The sequence below is a fragment of the Oryctolagus cuniculus genome, chromosome 18 (genome assembly GCF_964237555.1).
Source record: "Oryctolagus cuniculus chromosome 18, mOryCun1.1, whole genome shotgun sequence".
Lineage (NCBI taxonomy): Eukaryota > Metazoa > Chordata > Mammalia > Lagomorpha > Leporidae > Oryctolagus > Oryctolagus cuniculus.
This window is the reverse complement of record NC_091449.1, coordinates 7,970,334-7,989,564: the sequence shown is the minus strand read 5'-3', so window position 1 is coordinate 7,989,564 and position 19,231 is coordinate 7,970,334. Positions and strand designations below refer to the sequence as shown.

At 65.6% G+C, this 19,231-nt stretch overlaps 3 protein-coding genes across 3 annotated transcripts; 1 reads left to right on the top strand and 2 right to left on the bottom strand.

The window, feature by feature from the left end:
- Positions 1-3,464: 3,464 nt before the first annotated feature.
- Positions 3,465-6,382, bottom strand: PTH2 (parathyroid hormone 2). Its single transcript, XM_002723914.4, has 2 exons — positions 4,051-6,382; positions 3,465-3,677 (listed from the first exon to the last, which is right to left on the bottom strand). The coding sequence occupies exons 1-2, from the start codon at positions 4,209-4,211 to the stop codon at positions 3,503-3,505; spliced, it is 336 nt and encodes a 111-aa protein (XP_002723960.2). The 5' UTR covers positions 4,212-6,382; the 3' UTR covers positions 3,465-3,502.
- Positions 6,179-8,686, top strand: GFY (golgi associated olfactory signaling regulator). The gene is made up of 3 exons (XM_008252801.4): positions 6,179-7,254; positions 7,359-7,532; positions 8,222-8,686. The coding sequence occupies exons 1-3, from the start codon at positions 6,216-6,218 to the stop codon at positions 8,419-8,421; spliced, it is 1,413 nt and encodes a 470-aa protein (XP_008251023.1). The 5' UTR covers positions 6,179-6,215; the 3' UTR covers positions 8,422-8,686.
- SLC17A7 (solute carrier family 17 member 7) lies at positions 8,670-17,909 on the bottom strand. The gene is made up of 12 exons (XM_008252802.3): positions 17,693-17,909; positions 13,635-13,887; positions 12,758-12,876; positions 12,440-12,554; positions 12,136-12,223; positions 11,961-12,047; positions 11,733-11,875; positions 11,160-11,309; positions 10,903-11,035; positions 10,359-10,469; positions 10,066-10,193; positions 8,670-9,979 (listed from the first exon to the last, which is right to left on the bottom strand). Exons 1-12 carry the CDS (start codon positions 17,752-17,754, stop codon positions 9,686-9,688), a joined length of 1,683 nt encoding a protein of 560 aa, XP_008251024.2. The 5' UTR covers positions 17,755-17,909; the 3' UTR covers positions 8,670-9,685.
- Between the last annotated feature and the right edge of the window lie 1,322 nt (positions 17,910-19,231).

The following is a 19,231-nucleotide window of genomic DNA, read 5'->3' as shown; positions in this document are numbered from 1 at the left end:
GGCCGGGGCCGGGGTCTCCAGGTTCTCCCGGCCTCCCCGGTGCTTCAGAGACGCGAGGAGGCCAGCACACACCCTTCTTTTCACAAGGCTTCTCAGGGCTGCTGGCGGGCCGTCCTAGCTGCAAGGGAGGCTGGGATACCAAGTAGGACCAGGTAGGCCCCTGCCAGGGGACTGGTTCAGGTGACTCAGACGCAGGCACCCGGTCACAGCGCTGAGGCTATAAACCCCTCCCGCCCTGAGAAAGGCTGCGGAGAGAAGAGGGAAGAGCCCAGTCCGAGAGCCCCGGAGAAGTGCACTCTGGGTCACCTGCTGTCTCGAAGGGTTGAGGGTCGGTGCAGGCAGGGGAACGGTGTCGCAGGCACAGAGTCTGAAGCCTGGGTGCTGAGCCGGGGGGGGGGGGGGCTACCCAGCGCTCTGCTCCTGGGATTTAGAACTGGGGGCGGCTGTGGCACAGGGGGCTAAGCCACTGCGTGCGATCCTGTCAGTGCACCCTGGAAGGCAGTGATGACGGCTCAAGGGCCTGGGCCCTGCCACTCACGGTGGAGACCCGGAGGGGCTCCGGGCGCCTGGTTTCGGCCTGACCCGGCCAGGCTGCTGCGGGCAGTTACCCAGTGAGCCAGGGTGAATGAGCGATGCTCTCTTTCGCCCTCTCTCCCTGCACCCCATCTCTCTGCTTTCAAAGTGGCTGAAAATAAGAAACATTTTTAAGTAAAAAAATAAAAAGATTTATAGCCAAGGAAAGATTTGGGGCTGAGCGTGGTGGGAAATAGAAGAGAGGGGGGCGAGACCCGTGACGGGTTTGCACTTCATTCCCAGCCCCCACAGCAGGGCGGGCAGGGGAGGCAGGTAACTGTGGTGGGAAGACCTCCTGGGCCCTCCCCAGAAAGTGGAGGGAGGGGTGGGGCTGCAGGCCAGGGGGCGGGGATGAGGCCTGACCTGGGCTGGGAGTGGACAGAAAGGCGGGGATGGGCAGAGAGGCTGGGCTGGAGACTGACAGGAGGAGGGAGGGGTTAGCGGAGCACCTGCGGCCTGAGCCGGTGACTGACAGCCCCAGGACGGACCCAGGACCAGCGGGTTTGGGGCCTGGACCCGGACTGAGCCCTGAGCTCCCACCCGGGGGCAGTGCTGGATTCTGTGGGGAGTGATGGCGAGGAAAGGGATCCCCGGCACCATTCTGGGAAAGCTGCAGATGTCAGGCCGGGATCCGGGCGAGAGCAGAGTGTGGGCGGGGCCAGGCCAGCCCCCATCCGCCCTTCTCCGGCAAACAGACTGAGCACCAGCAGAACCACTGTGCGTAGGGGCGTGCCGGGCGTGTGGCACTGCTCGTGAGCGTTTCAACACCTGGTCTCCGTGAGAGTAGGGGGAAACTCTGGACTTGAAATGGCACCAGGGCTGGCACTGTGTCACAGCGGGTTAAAGCTCTGGCCTGAAGCGTCGGCATCCCATATGGATGCCGGTTCTAGTCCCGGCTGCTCCTCTGCCGATCCAGCTCTGTGCTGTGGCCTGGGTCAGCAGTAGAAGATGGTCCAAGTCTTTGGGCCCCTGCACCCATGTGGGAGACCTGGAAGAAGCTCCTGGCTCCGGATCGGTGCAGCTCTGGCTGTTGCAGCCATTTGGGGAGTGAACCAGCAGATGGAAGACCTCTCTCTCTCTCTCTCTCTCTCTCTGCCTCTACCTCTCTCTGTAACTCTTTCTTACAAATAAATAAAAATAAATCTTAAAAAAGAAAGAAATGGCACCAATTTGGGGGGCAGACATTGTGATGCAAGGAATTAAGTCATGGCTGGAGCCCAGTTCGAGTCCCAGGTGCTCCACTTCCAATCCAGCTCCCTGCCAATGCACCTGGGAAGGCAACGGAAGATGGTCCAACTGCTTGGGCCCCTGCACCCACCTGGGAGACCCAAACAGTTCCAGGCTCCTGCCTTCACCCTGGCCCATCCCCGACTGGGGAGTGAACCAGTGAATGAGAGATAACACACTCTCCCTCTCTGTCTCTCTCTCTGTCTCTGTCTCTCTCTCACACACACACACACAACACAGTCTCTCTGCCTTTCAAGTAAATCTCTAAAAAAGAAAAAATGCACAGATTTGAATTGCAGTTACCCTCCCGTCCCTTACTTGAACTGACAACTTGGGGAAATTGCTCCTGACTTTCAGAGTCTCATTTCTTTATTTGTAAAATGAGGTCGACTCAGGTAGCTCTGCAGAAGTTATTCGTTACCCAGTAGTCCTCAATGACAGAGGCGCAGTCCCGCCTCCGCGGCCCGACGACCAATTACAGCTCGGCCCGCCTCCCGGATATGCAAATTCCAAGAGAGCTCGCGGAGCGCCCCTCTCCCCGCGCTCCCAGGCGCCTGGCTCCGCCCTCTCCTCCAGGCCAATCAGAGCGCGGTCCGTACGAGCGGCGCGGACCGCGCGGTTCAGCTCCCTCCGCGTCCCTCGAGCTGTGTTTCCATGGTGACCGCTGGGGGCGGGGCTGAGGTGCTGCCCGGGCCTGGGCGGAGAGGCGCGTTCCGGCCTGCGCCCCCCGGAACGGACGCCTGGTCCCCTCGCCGCTCCTTCCGCCCCGCTCTGGCGCCCCGAAAGTCTCCTGCGAGGGGCGCGGCCAGAAAGCCCTGAAAGGAGACGGAAACTTCTTTCCAATGAAGGCGTTCCGCTGGGCATCCGGCGTGGTGCGGACGTCTTCTGGGGGTGTGTCTGATGAGGAAAGGGGGCGCCGAGCGGCCCAGAGGCTAAGTCTGGGGCAGCCCGGGCTTGGGTGCCAGGAGCGCCGCCCCTGTGCGCCCGGAACAAGCGCGGAAGTGTGGAGGGGTGGGGGGCGGGAACAGCGAGATTCAGAAAAACAGAGCTGGAAGACCCAAAGAGGAAAGGAAAAGTCCTGCGGAGTGGGACCGGGAGGAAAGGGCGTGGTCAGGATGGGAAGGAAGAATCCGGAGGCGAGGGGTGGGGAGGGGGCGCAGCGGGGCCCAGAGAAGCCAGCTCCTGAGGGGGGGAGGGGGGGACAGGTGCTTATCATTATTATTTTAAGAAAGGAACGTTTTCTCCCTGTCTCTCTCTCTCACTATCCACTCTGCCTGTCAAAAAATAAAAAAAAAAGAAAGGAACGTGGGACAGGCGTTTGGCACGGAGCTTAGGTCGCACATTGGACTCCTGCACCCACATTGAGCCTGGGTTCGAATCCCTGCTCCGAAGCCAACTCCCTGCTAATGCGCACCCTGGGAAGCGGTGGTGATGGTTCGGATACCCTGGATTGAGTTCCAGGCTCTGGCTTGGGCCTCCTGCAGTCCTGGCCGATACAGGCATTTGGGGGGGGGGGGGTCTCAAATACTTTTTAAAGGGGGAGGGGGTCTCGAGGCGCGAGACGCCAGAGGGGACGACGCGGCCCCCAGCCCCACCCCGCCCGCCCTACACACACGCGCACACCCGCACACGCGGTCACACAGGAAGGAGGCGTGGTCGCGAGCTGTCCGCGGGTCTTTATTTGGGCGGGCGTTGGGGGCGCTCAGGGCGCGCCCAGCACCAGCAGCTTCTGCATGTAGGAGTTCAGCCACTGGCGGCGCTCCAGGGCGGCCAGCAGCCGCGCGCGCTCCCGGAAAGCCACGTCGTCCGCCAGCGCCAGGCTCCGCCGCGATGCCGGGGTGGCCGGGACCGCCCGGGCCCGCACCGGGATGCGGAGGCTGCGGGGAGACCGGGAGTCGCCGTTACCGCCCGCCGCCGCCGCCGGGCTGACTCGAAGCCCCTCTTCCCCTGGGCGGGTCCCTGTGTGCCTGCACCTGCCGCCCACCCCCGCCCCGCCCCGCCCCGCCCCGCGCTCGGCGCACACGTGGCTCCCGTCGGGCGCCCAGCACGCGCCGCCCGAGGGCCGGATCCGTTTCTGCACCTGCTTTGCTCACGGCCTTTCCCGGTCTTGCTCTCGCCCACTCCCCCGCTGCCCCCTGCCCCGCCCCAACTCTGCCATCTCTGGGTCTCTGCGGCCCTGTCTTTGGGTTTGTGTCCCTTTTTCTGGAATTCACTCCACCCCTCCCTGGAAGTCCTAGGCCTTGCACGCACCTGAGAACCCCTGCGGGGGGCAGGGCGACTCCCGGGGTGGGACGGGCGTCCCCGGGCACAAGGAGCAGCAGCAGCAGCAGCCACACCCGTGGGCTCCTGGACACCTGGCGGGACTCCATCACGTGCGGGGAAAGGAGGGGCGGACGCAGTGAGGTCCGCATCAGCGCCAGAGCCGCCGGACTCCGCCAAGCACCAGCCCCCAGCTGCCTCCCGCAGGGCCCCTACCACAGCGGGCTGGGGCAGCGCCGGCCAGCAGCCCCCTTATATCCCCTCCACGGCCCCCGCTCGGGCAGTGACGCAGGCCCGGGGCTGGGGTGCGAGGTCAGCCGCCCCCCAAGGCTCATTAGGAACAGCCAGCTGTAATGAGAAGCCGGGGGTGGGGGCCTCGCTGCTGCCTTGGCCGCCACCAACTAATTGGGACCCGAGCCGGGACCTGAAGGGAAGAGGGAGGGGGAGAGATGGACAGACTGAGAAGTGGACACAGGGGGTGTGGCCGAGGGATAAAAATAGCGACCATCATAGCAGAAGACAGAGACTGAGAGAAAGAGGGAAAAAGCCACCGAGCCCAGGGACTGATGAGGGACAGACACAAAGAAGACAGAACCCGGAGAGGGAAAGACAAGGAGGAGGAAGAGGGGGAAGCCACGGAGGAAGGGAGAGCGGAGAGGAGAGAGAGGTCTTGAGAAACATCCCGGAGGGAGGGAGTGCCGCAGACGGAGCCCGCGGGGAGACACCGGGCAGACGGGGAGAGACGGGGAGGGGAGGGGAGGCAAGAGGCTGTCCAGGTGTGTGTGCCTGGGGTCGAAAAGACAGCAACATTGGAGGCGCCGCAGAGGGACCGTGAGCAGGGAGCCAGCCCGGGTCCCCTGCGGCAGGAGTGTGGGCATGGTGAAGACAAAAGTGGCGGAGTGAGTGGGGGCCAAGGCTGGCGGTCCTACAGGGGCAGCAGCCATCTGGAGACTTGGGGAGCTGGGCTCCCAGTTCCCCCGGAGAGGAGGGGCCAGGCTCCTAGGTCTGGGCAGGCAGGACAGAGACTCACTCCTGCATTCTGGTGAGGGAAGGCCTGGGCTCCTTGGCCTGTGGGAGGGAGATGAGGGCTCTGCCTCCCGGGGGAATGTAGCAGCCCCCCCTCGACTCTCAGGTTTGGGGGTTTGGGAGTAGGGGAAGACAGAGGGTCGGGACCCCGGGTCCAAATGGAAGATAGCTTGCTTGCCCACATCTCTCCCCAGAACATCCAACTCCCTTTCCCGCCCCCAGAGACAAGGTCCTTTACCCCTGTCCCTTTAAGAGCCTCATCCTGTCGCTAGGCGTCCAGGTTCCCCAGAGAGGGGTCAGGTGCGTCACCTGCGCACCCCTGGGACCCTGCCTCCTGCCACCCTGCCCACAGCCATTCTTGCAGCAGCCGCTGTCCCTGCATCCAGCTCTGCTCGGCGGCTGCATCTCGGCCACACCGGGGCAGGTAAGAGACCCCAGGACCCCCTGCCTCAGCCCCAGGGACTCCACACTCCCAGCTCTGTCCTCAGTGCACAGGGAGAGGGAGGGGTCCGGCTCACAGGTGCGCCTCTTCTCTGCCCCCCCCCAGGCTGGGGAATCCAGACCCCTAGTTCTGGAGGACCCAGGCACCAGGGCCCCCAATTCCCTTAGAACGCAGCACCCACGAATTCCAACCCCCAAACCCTCCTAGCCTGGCTGCCTCAAAATCCTAGGCCCGTGAACTTGAGGGCTCCCAAAGCCTCTGACGAGCCAGGAGGCTCCACCCGCAAGTCCCCTCACCCTGTGGGGTTCAGGAGCCTGAGCCCCCGGCAACCTGCCCGCCCGGGCCCCGGGGGGCCTCTGCCTGCCCGCGGCCAACCCGGGAGTCCGGCCCCACAGCCCTCCTTGGGGCCGCCGCGGATGTCCGAGCTCCGCGGACTGGGAGCCCAGCGGGCTTGCACAGGTGTCATCCCTCCCAATGTTTCCAGGACCCCCTAGGGAGATAGATAAGGCATTAACTACGACTCCCAGGAAGCCCCGCGCCTCGGTCTCCCCGGGCCACCGAGGCCAGCGCCGGGGTCCTCCTGGGGACCGGCGGGCGTGGCTTCTGCGCGTGGGCGGGGCCCGCGCGCCCCTTCGAACTTAACCCCATTCTTCCCGCTCCCCGTCTTAGCTATAGGCACCTCCCAGCCATGAAGCCGTTCCGCTCCGTCCTCTTCCTCCTCGCCTTCCTCCTCGTCCAGCTGGGTTCCAGAGCCGCCCCCACGGCCTCACCGTCTTCCGGCTCCGACCCCACCGCGGTGGGCCGCCCCTCCGAGACCTCCCCTCTGGCTCCTGAAGCGGCCGCGGGAGAGGGGCCCGAGCCCTCCGAGACCGCTCGCGCGGCTGCCCCGGAGCCCTCTGCCCTCGGCTCCACCGAGACGCCCGCGCCTGACCTCGGGGAGACCCTGTTCTCAGAGACTCCTGAGACCCCCTCCCGCGACCCACTCATAGCCCCTACTCCAGAATCCCCGGGCACCCCAGACCCTTCTGAGACCCCCAAACCTGACCCGGCTGAAATTCCACACTCAGCATCACCCGTGGCCTCAACTACCCTTACCCAAACTACACACCCGGAACCCCCAGAGACGCCCAAACCTAACGCCACAGAAATCTCACGTGTGGAAGCCCCAGAGACCCCAAATCCCGATCCCACCAAGACCCTTGACCTCACATCTCCAGAAACGCGTGACCCCGACACCACTGAGACTCCCCAGACCCTGCATCCTGACCCTACTGGGACCCCCAACCCAGAACCGCATGTGACCCACAACCCCGGCCCCACAGAGCTCCCCACAACCCACTCCCGAAATGCAACGGAGACCCCCGTGACCTCTGACCCGGAAATCCCCACGACTCCTCCCCCAGACACGCCTGCAACCTTCAAGGAGGAAGCTACCGCCCTCGGCGAGGCGCACCTGAGCCCCACACCTGACACCCCGGCGGCCACCCAGCCCGACTCCCCGACATTGCCCCCCTCAGAGTCCCCAGGGGCCGTGGAGCTGAAGGCCCCCCAGAACTCTAGCTCCAAAGGGCCTGACACCCCTCCTCCCTCAGCCCGGATTGCCAGCCCCCCTGCTCCCCCAGGACCCCCCAACCAGCGGGCGCCTGCCACTCTCAGGGACCCCCCAAGGCGCAGCCGAGGCGACAGCGTCAACACCATCATCGTGGTGGAACGAGTGAAGGAGACCGGTGAGGGGCTGGCCGGGACGCCCGGGGCCGAGGGAGGAGGCGCTGCGGCCGGCCCCGGGGCCGAGGGAGGAGGGCTAGGAGCTGAGCGCGGTCTCCTCCGCCAGGCGTGACGCTGGTGGGGCGCCCGCGCGGCGCGGGAGGCGGGGCCTTGTGCCTGTTCTTCGCGGGGACCGGGCTGCTGATCGGCATCTTCCTGCTGCTGTGGTGCCTGTACCGCCGCGCGGCTCGGCACCGCCCCTTCGCACACCACCGGCTCCCGGACCACGGAGACGAAGCCGGTGAGAGCCCCGCCCCCGCCCCGACTGCATCCACGTCTCCTGAATCCGCCCTCACCCAGCACCCAAGGGCGCCCTGCCCAAACGGACTGGTCCCTCATATCCAAGGCCAGTAAAAGCCCTGGCCGCCCAGGGAGGCACTGCATCGGGCCTGGAGCCCGCCCTTTCCTGCTTGGTGTGCGTGGCCACGCCCGTGCACTACAGGCCCCGCCCAGATGCACGGAAGCCCCGCCCCCACTTACTGCAGGCCACGCCCCTGCACTACAGGCCCTCCCAGATGCTCGGAAGCCACGCCCTGCATACTGCAGACCCCGCCCAGATGCCCAGAAGCCACGCCCCATGCACTGCAGGCCCCGCCCAGATGCCCAGAAACCACGCCCATGCACTACAGGCCATGCCCCATGTGCTGCAGGCCACACCCCCTGCACTACAGGCCCGCCCCATGCACTACAGGCCACACCCAGATACGCGGAAGCCACGCCCAATGTACTTTAGGTCATGCCCAGGTGCCTGGAAGCCACGCCCCATGCACTGCAGGCCATGCCCAGGTGCCCGAGGCCACGCCTCCCGTGCTCTTTCCAGAGCCCCTACGCTGTTTAAAAGGCCGGCGATGCGGAGTTTCGCTGGGGCCTCGGCATGGCCAGCGGCGTGGCCGTTAGGCCGGGCGCGACCCCTCCGCTTTGCCTCCACAGTGATGCACCTGGACACCCCGAAGGACCCCTACGACTTGTACTTTTACGCGCCAGATGCCTGGGTCCCTTCGCACATCGCCACCAAGCAGCCGCCGCCAACACCCCCGCTGCCACCCAAGCTGCCCCCGCCGCCGCGCGGAGGCCGCCCGCAGCGCCTGGAGGCCCTGTCCCCCGCCACGCTGCCCGACAACTTCGTGTGAGCCCCGGAGGGAGGGGCACCCGGGGGTCTTCCTGGAACGCTTCGCTGCATAGCGGCCCACTCTGACCGAGGGTCCGACCCAGAGATGCTTTTGCTGTGGGGGGGGGGACACGAGGGAGGCCCAATAAATCACGTGTTTAGACACCTGCCGTGCCTGAGCCCTGGGGCGGTGTGGAGGCCCGGGATGGGCGCCTGGAGCTTGGACAGGGGGCCAGGACTCCTGACCCCCAGGCCACTGACCACAGAGTCTGTCACCGAAGCGTTTTATTGGGTGGGGGGGCAGGGCAGGACTAGTCACAAAGACAGACACAAGGACGCGGCCCTGCCCCGGGGGGGAACGCCCAGCCCCAGCCCCTTCCCTGGGATGCCTCCGCTTAGGGTCCCCAACTTCCGAACTGAAACCGGGGAGTCCTCGAGGCAGAAGAATCAGAGTTTGAACCCTTTAGCCGCCCTGAGGGACACAACAAATGGCCACTGAGAAACAGGGTGGGCTGAGCCACTCAGAAGAATAAAGTGCAAGGAACTGGGAGGAGGGGGGCGTCTTGAAACCACCGTGCGTGGGGGAGAGGGGTGGTCAATGGCGGTGGCTTCAAACCAGCGAGTGGAGGGACTTGAGCAGCCGCCACTTCGAGCTGGAGACGCCATCAGAAAAAGTGCATGGGCTGGCGAGGGGGCAGTGCCGGTTCGGTGGTTTCCCCAGACTTTGTGCTGAGCTAGGGAGGGGGTCTTGGGAGACTTGGTGCCTCAGCAGGACCTGCTGGGGTCGGGGGACTTGAAACCGCCATTTCCCCTTGGAAACGCTGGTGAGAATCAGTCCTTGGAATGGCGGGCAAGGGCGATGGGTTGACCCAAGCTGAGATGGGAAACTTCCGGAAGAGGACCTCGGGCTTGTCTGAGAGGAGAGGGGAGCCGAGTGACCTCAGGGGTTAGTCTGAGAGTCCCTGGGGCTAAGAGAAAGGGAGCAGGTGCCCCTCCCCCAGACCACAAGAGAAACCAAGAGGTTGTACCCTCAAATAAAGCGGTGGAAGTGGGAATCTGAAACCGCCGAGGCAGAAGGGGTGCAGAGGGGCACCCAGTCTGTACTTCGTCACCCCTGAGAGGCAGCTGGGGGTGGGGGGAGAGGACTGGACAGCACTAAAACGAGGGAGACTGCCCCCCAGGCCCGAGGCCCGACAGAGAGGAGTGGGCACTGGACACTGTGGCCCAGGCCAGAGGTGTACGGAGTGGAGCTTCCCAGAAATGGCCACTCAGGGAGAGGCACGTGGTCAGTAGTCCCGGACAGGGGGAGGGGGCCTCGGCGGCTGCATGGTGCTGTGTGTGGCCCCGTAGGAGGGGGGCGGGGCGGGGGGCGCCCCGGGGGGCTCAGCCTCGTCCTCCATGTCGCTGTCGTCACTGCCAGCCAGCTGGTCGTGGCCCACAAAGCCGCACTTCTCCTCGCTCATCTCCTCGGGCTCCGCCCACGGCTGCTTCTCTCCGGAGGCAAAGACCCCGTAGAAGATGACGCCCCCGTAGTGTACCAGGGAGGCGATTAGGAACACGTACTGCCACTCCTCCCGGGTCTGCGGACAACAGGGGACAGTCGGGAGGACGCTGAGGTGGGAAGCGGGGCGAGGGCGGAGCGAGGGCGGGGCGAGCCGGCACGCACCTTGTGCTTGGTCATGGCGCCCACGATGATCGGGCACACCATGCCGGACAGCGTGCCCACGCCGTTGGAGATGCCCATGAGGATGCTGGCGTAGCGCGGGGCGATGTCCAAGTGGTTCACGTTGAACCCTGGCCGCAAGCAAGTCGGGAGGTGTCCCACCTGCCGCTCCCCGGGGACGCCCCCGCCCCTTCCCCGCTCTTTCCGGTCCACCTCTGGCCAGGCTGGGAGGCCCTCCTGAGCCACGAGTTGCCCCGCAGAGCTGACCCCCAGGCAGCCCGACCCTAGGCTCTCACCAGAGATGGCGAAGCCGCTGAAACCCACGGCCAGGACCAGGAAGGAGATGGCGACGCCCTTGGAGTGTGAGTAGCCGACCACCAGCAGCAGCGTGGCTTCCATGCCGAAGCCTGCGGGGTGCGGGGCTCCTGAACGCGCCAACCTTTCCACCCGCCCCCCACGCCAGCCCATCCAGCCCATCCAGCCTCCGAGTCTGGCCCCTCCGTGCGTTCCACGGGACCTAGGCAGGTGCACCTTCAGACCCTGGATTTACCAAAGCCCAGCCCCTGACCACGCCCTAACTGTCCCTGAGTGGCCCCACCCCCGGATCAGGCCACGCCCCACAGTGTCCAGACCCCCACTGTGCAGTGACACGCCGGGGGGGGCCCCCCCCCCGTCTCCACTTAGAGCCCTTCTCACGGCTCCTGTTTTGAGGACAGCACCCTACCATGGCGCACGCGGCCTCGGACGTGCGCGGGATAATCTGCCCCGTACAAGACGCCCCCACACCCCGCCCTGGCTCCGCCCCAGCGGCCATGGAGCAGGTCCCGGCGCCGCAGTCACCTCCGCAGTTCATCAGCTTGCGCACGTTGGTGGTGGACATGATGCGGCGACTCCGCAGGAAGTCGGCGATCTGGCCGCCGATGGGCACGATGATGGTCATGACCAGGTGCGGCAGCGCGGACACCAGGCCCACCTGCAGGAGCAGGTTGAAAGTTGAGGGGGCGTGGGCGCCAGCTCCTCCCCCGCCTGGGGGACCCAGGACCCCCGCCTCCGGCGGTCCACCACCCTCGGCCACGCCCCCTCCCCCTGGAGCCCACCTTGCTGATCTCAAAGCCGAACACTTCTTCGAAGTAGGCGGGCTGCGAGATGAGAAGCAGGTAGAACGTCCAGCTTCGGCAGAAGTTGGCCACGATGATGGCGTAGACCGGCATGGACGTGAAGAAGCGCCGCCAGGGTGTGTTAAACTTCTGCGGGGGGGAGGGGGGAGCGGAGGGGCTGGTAGGCCGGAGACCTGGCCTGGGGGCTCCGCAGCCCCCGCTCGGACCTCCCTGAGATCCAGGGGACCGGACCCTCCCTCCCCTCAGGGTGCTGGTCACACCTTGGCTCGGTGTTGACTCGCGGGTCCCCCGTACAGCCCAGGAATAAAAGGGTTCTGGCTGGACGCTGGCCCAGCAGGTTCTCAGGTTACCCCCGCCCCACGATGGCCCCTGGGGTCCCACAGATGTAAGCAGGCGGCGGGGGGGGGGGGGGTCCTTTTTCTGTAAGTCTAGCCTGACATGCTAAGCCTGGCCCGCAGGTGTCAGCCACACCTCATCAGCTTCTAATTCCGCCCACCGGCGACCTAACCTGCCCCTGCACCTGCTGAGGCCCAGCCCCGCGCCCGCGCTGACCGTGACCGGGTTCATGAGCTTGGCGCTCTCGCCGATGGCCTCCTCAATGTACTTGCGCTCCTCCTCCGAGATGCTGGGGTGCAGCGCCGGGGACTCGTACGACACCAGCAGCCAGAACAGGTACCAGAAGATCCCGAAGCTGCCTGCGCGGGTCAAGGGCGGGGCCGGGCCAGGGTCACCGCCGGCCCGCGCCGGCCCGCGCCGCCCCGCGCCGCCCGCGGCCCTCACCGTAGACGTAGAAGACAGAGCTCCATCCCGAATACTGCACCAGGACCCCAGCGAGCGGCATCGCCACCACCGCCCCCGCGTAGGAACCTGCGGAGCGAGACGCGGGCGGGAGAACCGGCCCACTTCCCCCCCCAGCCGGGAGCGAGGGTCCCAGGCTCCCCGGCCGCGCGCTCACCGCAGAAGGCCGTGGTCGCCAGACGGCTCCGCTCCAAAGGTGGGGCCCACTTGCTCCAGATCCCGTGGCAGGCGGGGTACGTGACCCCCTGGGGGACAGAGAACGGAGGTCGGGAGGGGGCGGGGCCTGGGTGGGCGGGGCGTCGGTATGAGGCGGGGCCTGGGATGGGTGGGGCATTGGGATGAGGCGGGTCCTGGATGGGCAGAGCGCCGGGGTGAGGCGAGCAGGGGCGGGCCCTGGGTGGGAGGAGCGCAGGGATGGGGCGGGGCCTGGGTGGGCGGAGCCCGGAGGGGCGGGGCTTTACCTCCACCAGGCCCTGCAGGATCCTCACGAAGATGACGCAGCCGTAGTGCACGCGAGCCGCCGAGGGGATCAGCATGTTCAGAGTGGACGTGGCCACAATGGCGAAGCCGAAAACCCTGGTGGGAAAGGATGCGGGCAGGGGCCCTGTTACCCTCTACGTCGCCGGCCACAGCAGCCCAGCCCTGTGTCCCCCAGGACCCCCACCTTTCGCCATCACAAGCCACGCCCTCCTCGGAGACCTGCCACACCCCCCGTCCAGGCTGCACCGCGCGCTACCTGCGCCCACCCGCCTGGGGCCTCCGCCCACCCACTGCCGTACCTGTTGGCTGCGAATTTTTGGCAGATAAATCCTCCTGGAATCTGAGTGACAATGTAGCCCCAGAAAAAGGAGCCGTGTATGAGGCCGACAGTCTCTGGATCCCAGCTGAACTGGGCTTTCTGCGGGCCAAAAGGCACATCAAACCAGCCGCCCTGCCCCAGGCTCCGCTCTCCACCAATCAGCACCCACACACTGAGCCCCTCAGCCAATCAGCAGCAGGCAACCCCGCCCGCCGCCGGAACGCCGGCCAATCAGCGCTCACGCCATCGCACCCCGCTCCGGCACGTTGCTAGGGTCTTGCTTCCTTAACAACGGGGGTGGGGCTGCCTGGAAGCCTCGTGTTTGCCCGATTCTCAGCCTCGGCGCTCCCTCCCCGAGGGTCTGGGGGCTCGTTTGTGGGGATTGCTCTCTTCCTCCACCTCTTTCAACTCGTGAACTGCAGAGCGACCCACACCTGCCCGAGGCGTGGACAAGAAGCAGCCAAGAGCGCTGGTCCATCGGAAGGGGGCCAGGGGCGGGGCTTCCACTCCGGGTTTTTTTTTTTTTTTTTTTTTTTTTTTGAGGCAGGGACAGGACCCATTATAGTACTGAAATTAAAAATATAGCAGGAAAGCAGGAAGTCTGAGATGGGGCGGGGTTTTAAGCAAGAACCGGAGCAGACAGGGGCGGGACTTGGGCTTCGTAGGGCCTTTAGGAAAGCTAAGAGCCTGCTCTGGAACTGGGGTTCAGTAGATGGGACCCAGCGACACGGGTGTGACGCACAGGGCAACGCGTAGGGGTGAGGTCTTCGCTGTGCCATCAGGGACCTGAGATGGGGCGGGGCTCAGGGGCAGCACGGTCTGTGACGTCACCGAGGCCGTGGGCAGGGCTGCGCTACCTGCACCACCACGTGGCCCCCGCGGTGGGTCGTGCTGTTGTTGACCATGGAGACGATGGCCACGCCCAGGTTGCAGCGGATGCCAAAGCTGATGCAGAAGCCCAGGCCGCTCATGATAGCGATAATGTAGCGGCGGGGCAGGCCGAAGCAGGTGCAGTCCACAACCGGCGGGTCGCGGGTCTGTGTCGTCACGGGGCGGCCGTCCGCACTGAGCTCCAGTGTCTCGGCTCCTTCCTGCCGCTTCTCCAGTAGGCTGAGGAGCAGCGAAAGTCCGAGAGTCAGATGTCCAGGCCCCCGAGCCCCTCCTCCCCACGACGCGAGAGGCCAGGCCAAACCCACTGCTGTTCAAGACCCGGAATTCAGGGCCCACACCCCTCCCTCCCCGAGAGCCCAGGCCCCTGACTCCCCCCGACACACACATAGTAATCCAGGACTCTCCGTCTCCCCCGTCCAGTGCTCGGTCCCCTTCTCCCCAGCCTGGTCATCTTGGGAGGTTAAGACCTCAGACTACATTTTGGGATCCCAAAGCAGCTGCATCCATCCCCCAGCCCAAGGCCCCCTAGACTCTCCAACCCCCCTTCCCAGATCTATTTGAGGAAGCAAACGTGCTAAGGAGATGTTTCAGCAAAGGTGTCAAGAGAACAGATTCTCTTCTGCCGCATCTGCTGTATATACCCCGACCCCTCCTCCCACCCTGTGGCCTGCATGCCCTTCCCTGCTTCCAAGCCCCAGGTGCGGGCCAGCTCCCCTTCCCGGGAACGGGGTGAGGGGGCGGGGGACGTCGTGGCCGTGGAATCCAGCAGCCCAGCCCGGGCATCCCTGGGGAACCTTGAGTCTGGGCTGTCAGCCTGGGGGGTGGCGGGTGGTGTCCTGGCAGGGGACAGATGGCCCTGGTAGGGGGATTGGCTCATTCCCCAGTGTGGCTCTCGCCCCCGCCCGTTCTGGATTCAGGATTGAGTCTGCGATGATGGGCAGGGTACTTGGAGGGCCGCCCTCAAAGCCACAGAGAGATGGCAGGGACAGCAGAGTGAGCTGCCCTGAACAGCTGGGGAAAGACCCAAAAGGTGGGCGATGGAAGTGGGAGGGGGGCACCGAAGCCAGAGAGAGAGAGGGTGAGTGACCCCGGGAGAGGGAGAAGAGCCGGCCAAAGGCGGGCAGGGTTCTAGAGAGGAAGGGGTGGGGACCCAGGGAGAGGCACAGATGCAGGGGGAGAACAGAGACCAGAACACAGGAGACAGCGGCGGGGCAGACTGGAGACGTGGTTGCGAGGTGCAGCCCCTCTCCGGGGCGGGTAGGCAGCCAGGGGACCGGGCTGGATCCCAGCAAGGGGCTAGAACAGATGGAGGCGAGGGAGACCGGGACGGGGGAGGAAAGAACAGCCAGACGGTCCAGGGGGAGGGAGGTGGAAGAGACGAGAGAGAACACAGCCGCCCCTCCCCAGCCTAGAACTTAAGGAGATGGGGGGGCAGTTAAGGAACTGAGGGGTGGAGATAAGGGGGGGAGTGGAAAAAACCGGGGCGGGGAAGGAATGAGACTCTGAGAGAGGGAGCCAGAGAGAGGGGGCATTGAAGCCCCTGGAATGAACGGCGCAGAACAGCAGGGACCCCCCTCCACACACACACATCAGAAACCGTCAGCCAATGGGATTAGACTTTGACCCAGGTTGATATCAGATGATATTTGACCCTGAAACTCGGGCTGTGATGGCAGCCCCTGAAATGTGATATTCATGGTTAATGTTAGCAGATGTCCGGTCTCTCGCCAAGGCCTCCTAAACACTGCCCCTCGGTACATCCCGCGTCCACCACGCGGGAGTGAGAGGAGAAATGCGGGGCGCTCACGGAGGGGACGGCGCAGTAACTAAGAGGATGAGGGATGGAGATGGGGCAGACAGGAGAGAGCCCGGATGCTGCGACCCCAGGCCGGGGGCTCACGTGGGGAGAAGTTGCTCCCTCATCTCTCTCCCGCAGCCCCTGTTCCTGGCGGCAGGGAATTCACCTGTTCTGCAGGAAACCCGGGAGCGTCTGTGGCAGCCTGGAAGGGAGGCTGGCCTGGGTTCAGACACCGTGCTTGTCCTCAGCCGCTGAGCCTCCCCGTCCCGCCCCAGCCTCAGTTTCCCCTGCTTTGTCTGGAGCACGCCTAGGGATGCTGGGCTGCCTCCAGTACTGGGCATCCCTCCCGCTCCCAGCATCAAAGGCCTCCGATGCAAACTCCCTGCCCGCCGTCCTGGCCGGAGCCCCCTGGGGCCCAGGTGAGACGGAGACAGAGAAGCCCAGATGAGAAACAGAGGAGCAGAGGCCGCGGGAGGGGCCTCCGCCGCCCCCAGCCCCCTCCGCCAGCGCTCGGCACGTCTCTCTCTCCCTCTCCTGACTTCACACTGATGTATTTTGAGAAACTCGTGAAAGGAGGTGAGAAAAAGGGTGGGGAGGGGCTGGGAATCGGGGAAAAGGAGGGGTGAGGTTATCTCAGCTCCCTCTCCGCCGCCCCCCACCCCACCCGGCCACCACTGCACCATCCTCCTGCTCACCTCCCCCCAAGTCTTATTCCTGCCTCTCAGGTTACTAGAGGGTGGGGCAACTTCAGCCTGGAACTGACTGCAGCAAGCAGGACTCAAGCAAGACCTAGACAGGGACTGGAAGGGCCTGGTGAGCTGAACTCAGGGTCAGCCAAAGGCAGGCTCAGGACAGGGTCCGGGGGCCTGCAAGCAGGGTCCTGGTGCCCAGGCGGCCATCTCCTCCCGCACTGTGGCCAGGTATTTTTAGGCTTTTCCGCAGCTGAGTAATTTCTCTGACTTGGAGCCAAGGATGGGATTGGGGGTGAGAGACTGAGAGGAGGTGTCCAACTTCCCCGAGGGACAGCCGGGTCACTGGGGTCACCACAAGAGCCCAATTGTGGGGTCTGCAGCTCCCTTTCTCCCCTCCCAGGGGCCCAGAATACCCTGGCTTCCTCCTCCCAGCTTAACCCCCACCAAGGACAAGGACCCACGGGCCCCAATCCGCTTTTAGCTGCAGATTAAACTCTCAGAGAGAGGGAGACCGAGAAAGATGCTGAGGGGTGGAGAGACCAGGGTGGGGGGATCAAAACCCAGAGACAGGGGCAGAGACCCAGAGGTCCAGGAAGAGGAGGGGCCCCAAGAGACAGAGACAGAGATGCAGGGTCAAGGAGGGATTGGATGAGAGCAACGGCCAGAGAGTCAGAGAGGGGACAGAGGTGTAAAGAGAAGGTGTGACAGAGACCAAGAGAGGGGACAGAGACCCAGAGAGAGGAGACAGAGACCCAGAGAGAGAGGGGACAGAGACCCAGAGAGAGAGAGGACAGAGACCCAGAGAGAGGAGACAGAGACCCAGAGAGAGGGGACAGAGACCCAGAGAGAGGGGGACAGAGACCCAGAGAGAGAGGACAGAGACCTAGAGAGGGGACAGAGGTGTAAAGAGAAGGTGTGACAGAGATCCAGAGAGGGGACAGAGACCCAGAGAGAGAGAGAGAGAGGACAGAGACCCAGAGAGGGGACAGAGACCCAGAGAGAGAGAGGACAGAGACCCAGAGAGGGGACAGAGACCCAGAGAGAGAGAGGACAGAGACCCAGAGAGAGGGGACAGAGACCCAGAGAGAGAGAGAGAGAGAGGACAGAGACCCAGAGAGAGAGGGGACAGAGACCCAGAGAGAGAAGGGACAGAGACCCAGAGAGAGGGGACAGAGACCCAGAGAGGGGACAGAGACCCAGAGAGAGAGGAGACAGAGACCCAGAGAGAGGGGACAGAGACCCAGAGAGAGGACAGAGACCCAGAGAGAGGACAGAGACCCAGAGAGAGAGTGGGACCGAGACCGGGAGAGGGGTGGAGACAGACACCCAGAGAGAGGGAGATCCATCGTGGAGTGGGGGTGGGTGCAGAAAAATGACCGAGATAGCGAACAAGATCCCACCATGGGGAGCGGCGCCCTTGGAGACAGGGAGAACCCGCACCGGTGCGCGGGCGCCTCGTGCGGGGTACCCCTGTCCCCCTGCGCCCCGGTGGAGCGGAACCCGCACTCCTCTCCCCAGACCCCGCCGCGCTCACCGGTGCAGTTTCCCGAGGGCGCGCCCGGCCAGCTTCCGAAACTCCTCCTGGCGGAACTCCATGGTGGCTGCCCCTGCCTCCGATCCCCCCGCCCGCGGGCCCGGGCGGCCGCGTCCGGGTTCCCGGGGTCCGCCCCGGCCCGGCCGGCCCCGCAGCTCCGCTCGGGGGGGAAGGAGGCTGCGAGTGCGGGCGGCCCGGGGGCTGTCGCAGGACTGGGCGCCGCGGGCGGGGCGGGGCGGGGCGGCCGCGCCGGGCCCCGCCCCCTCGCAGCCCTCGGATGCGGGTCCAGTCTCCGCCTGTGCAGCCCAGGACCACGCTTCTGGGCTCTGAGCTGCGAGCAGCCCCGCCCCGCAGTGCCGTCCCCTCCCCCAGGGACCCCCGCTCCATCCTCGCTCTCTCGGGTCTGGATCCCCCTCCTCTCCTTCCTGCACGCTCCTGCGTTAGGGTGCCATCTTCCTCTGGGTGTCCCCCCACCGCGCCCCGTCCTCCCAGCCCCGTCTCGCCCCTGACCCCTGCTCCCCGCCCTTGCGATGCCTGCCCCGGCCCGGGTCACCCTCATCCAGCTCGCGCGCGCTCCCTCGGGTCTTCCCGGTCACGCCTTGCGCCCCAACCCCTCCTTCCCCTCCAGTGGCTCCCCCACCACTGTCTTCACCCTTCTGCCCCCCCCCGCCCCCGTGCATGCCCGTCGCCTTTCCTCCTGACCCCTGCCCAGTTCCCCGGGGCCTGTCCGAGCTCTGAACTCCGTCCCATCCCCTGCGGTGTGTCCCCGCGCACTGCCGGGTAGAACCCTGGTTCCCCGCCCCTCTCCCGAGTGCTCTCTCGTGGTCGCTCCCTCCCCTCCACCCAGCGCTTCGGGCCGCAGATGCATTTGGGATTAAATTTTCATGAGGGTCCCACGAGCGGGCGGGAGGCGCAGACGGCTCGGCGGGCGGGCGCCGGGAGGCCTCTGACCGCGGCGGCTCCTCCGGGACTCGCTATCTGGTCTATGTGTGGGACGCCCCCGGCCCCCGAGGAGGCGCCGGCCTCGCGCCTGGACCCCCGGCCCGGCCCGAGAGGGACGAGCGCACGCCCGCCGGGTCGGAAGTCGGAGCCGTCCGCACGCGCCCCCCGGTGGCCGCAGCATCCCTGGCCGGCTGCGGAGGCGGCCGCGGCGGCGCGGGGCCAGGTGTGAGGGTGGAGCAGATGGCGAGGAGGAGGGAGTGGGAAGGGGGCCCCGCCGCTGCCAAATCCCGGGCCTTCGCCGGAACCATCACCATGGAGACCGAGGAACGAGGAGAGGACCCAGCCCACACTGTCTCTGGACCTGGGACCTTGTGCGCGGCACGCGCCGCAGCGGCGAGGGGAGCTGCGGCGCTGCGCCCCCTGGCGGGCACGGCACCCACGCTCGCTCGCCCGCCAGGCCCAGGCCGGACGCCTCCCGTCCACACCGACTCTGCCCAGCTCACTCCCTCACTGCCCCACGTCCGGATTCGACCTCAGCCAGGAGAAATCAAAGTACGAAGGCTGGCTGGGGACCGGCCACGCAGGCATCCCATGTGG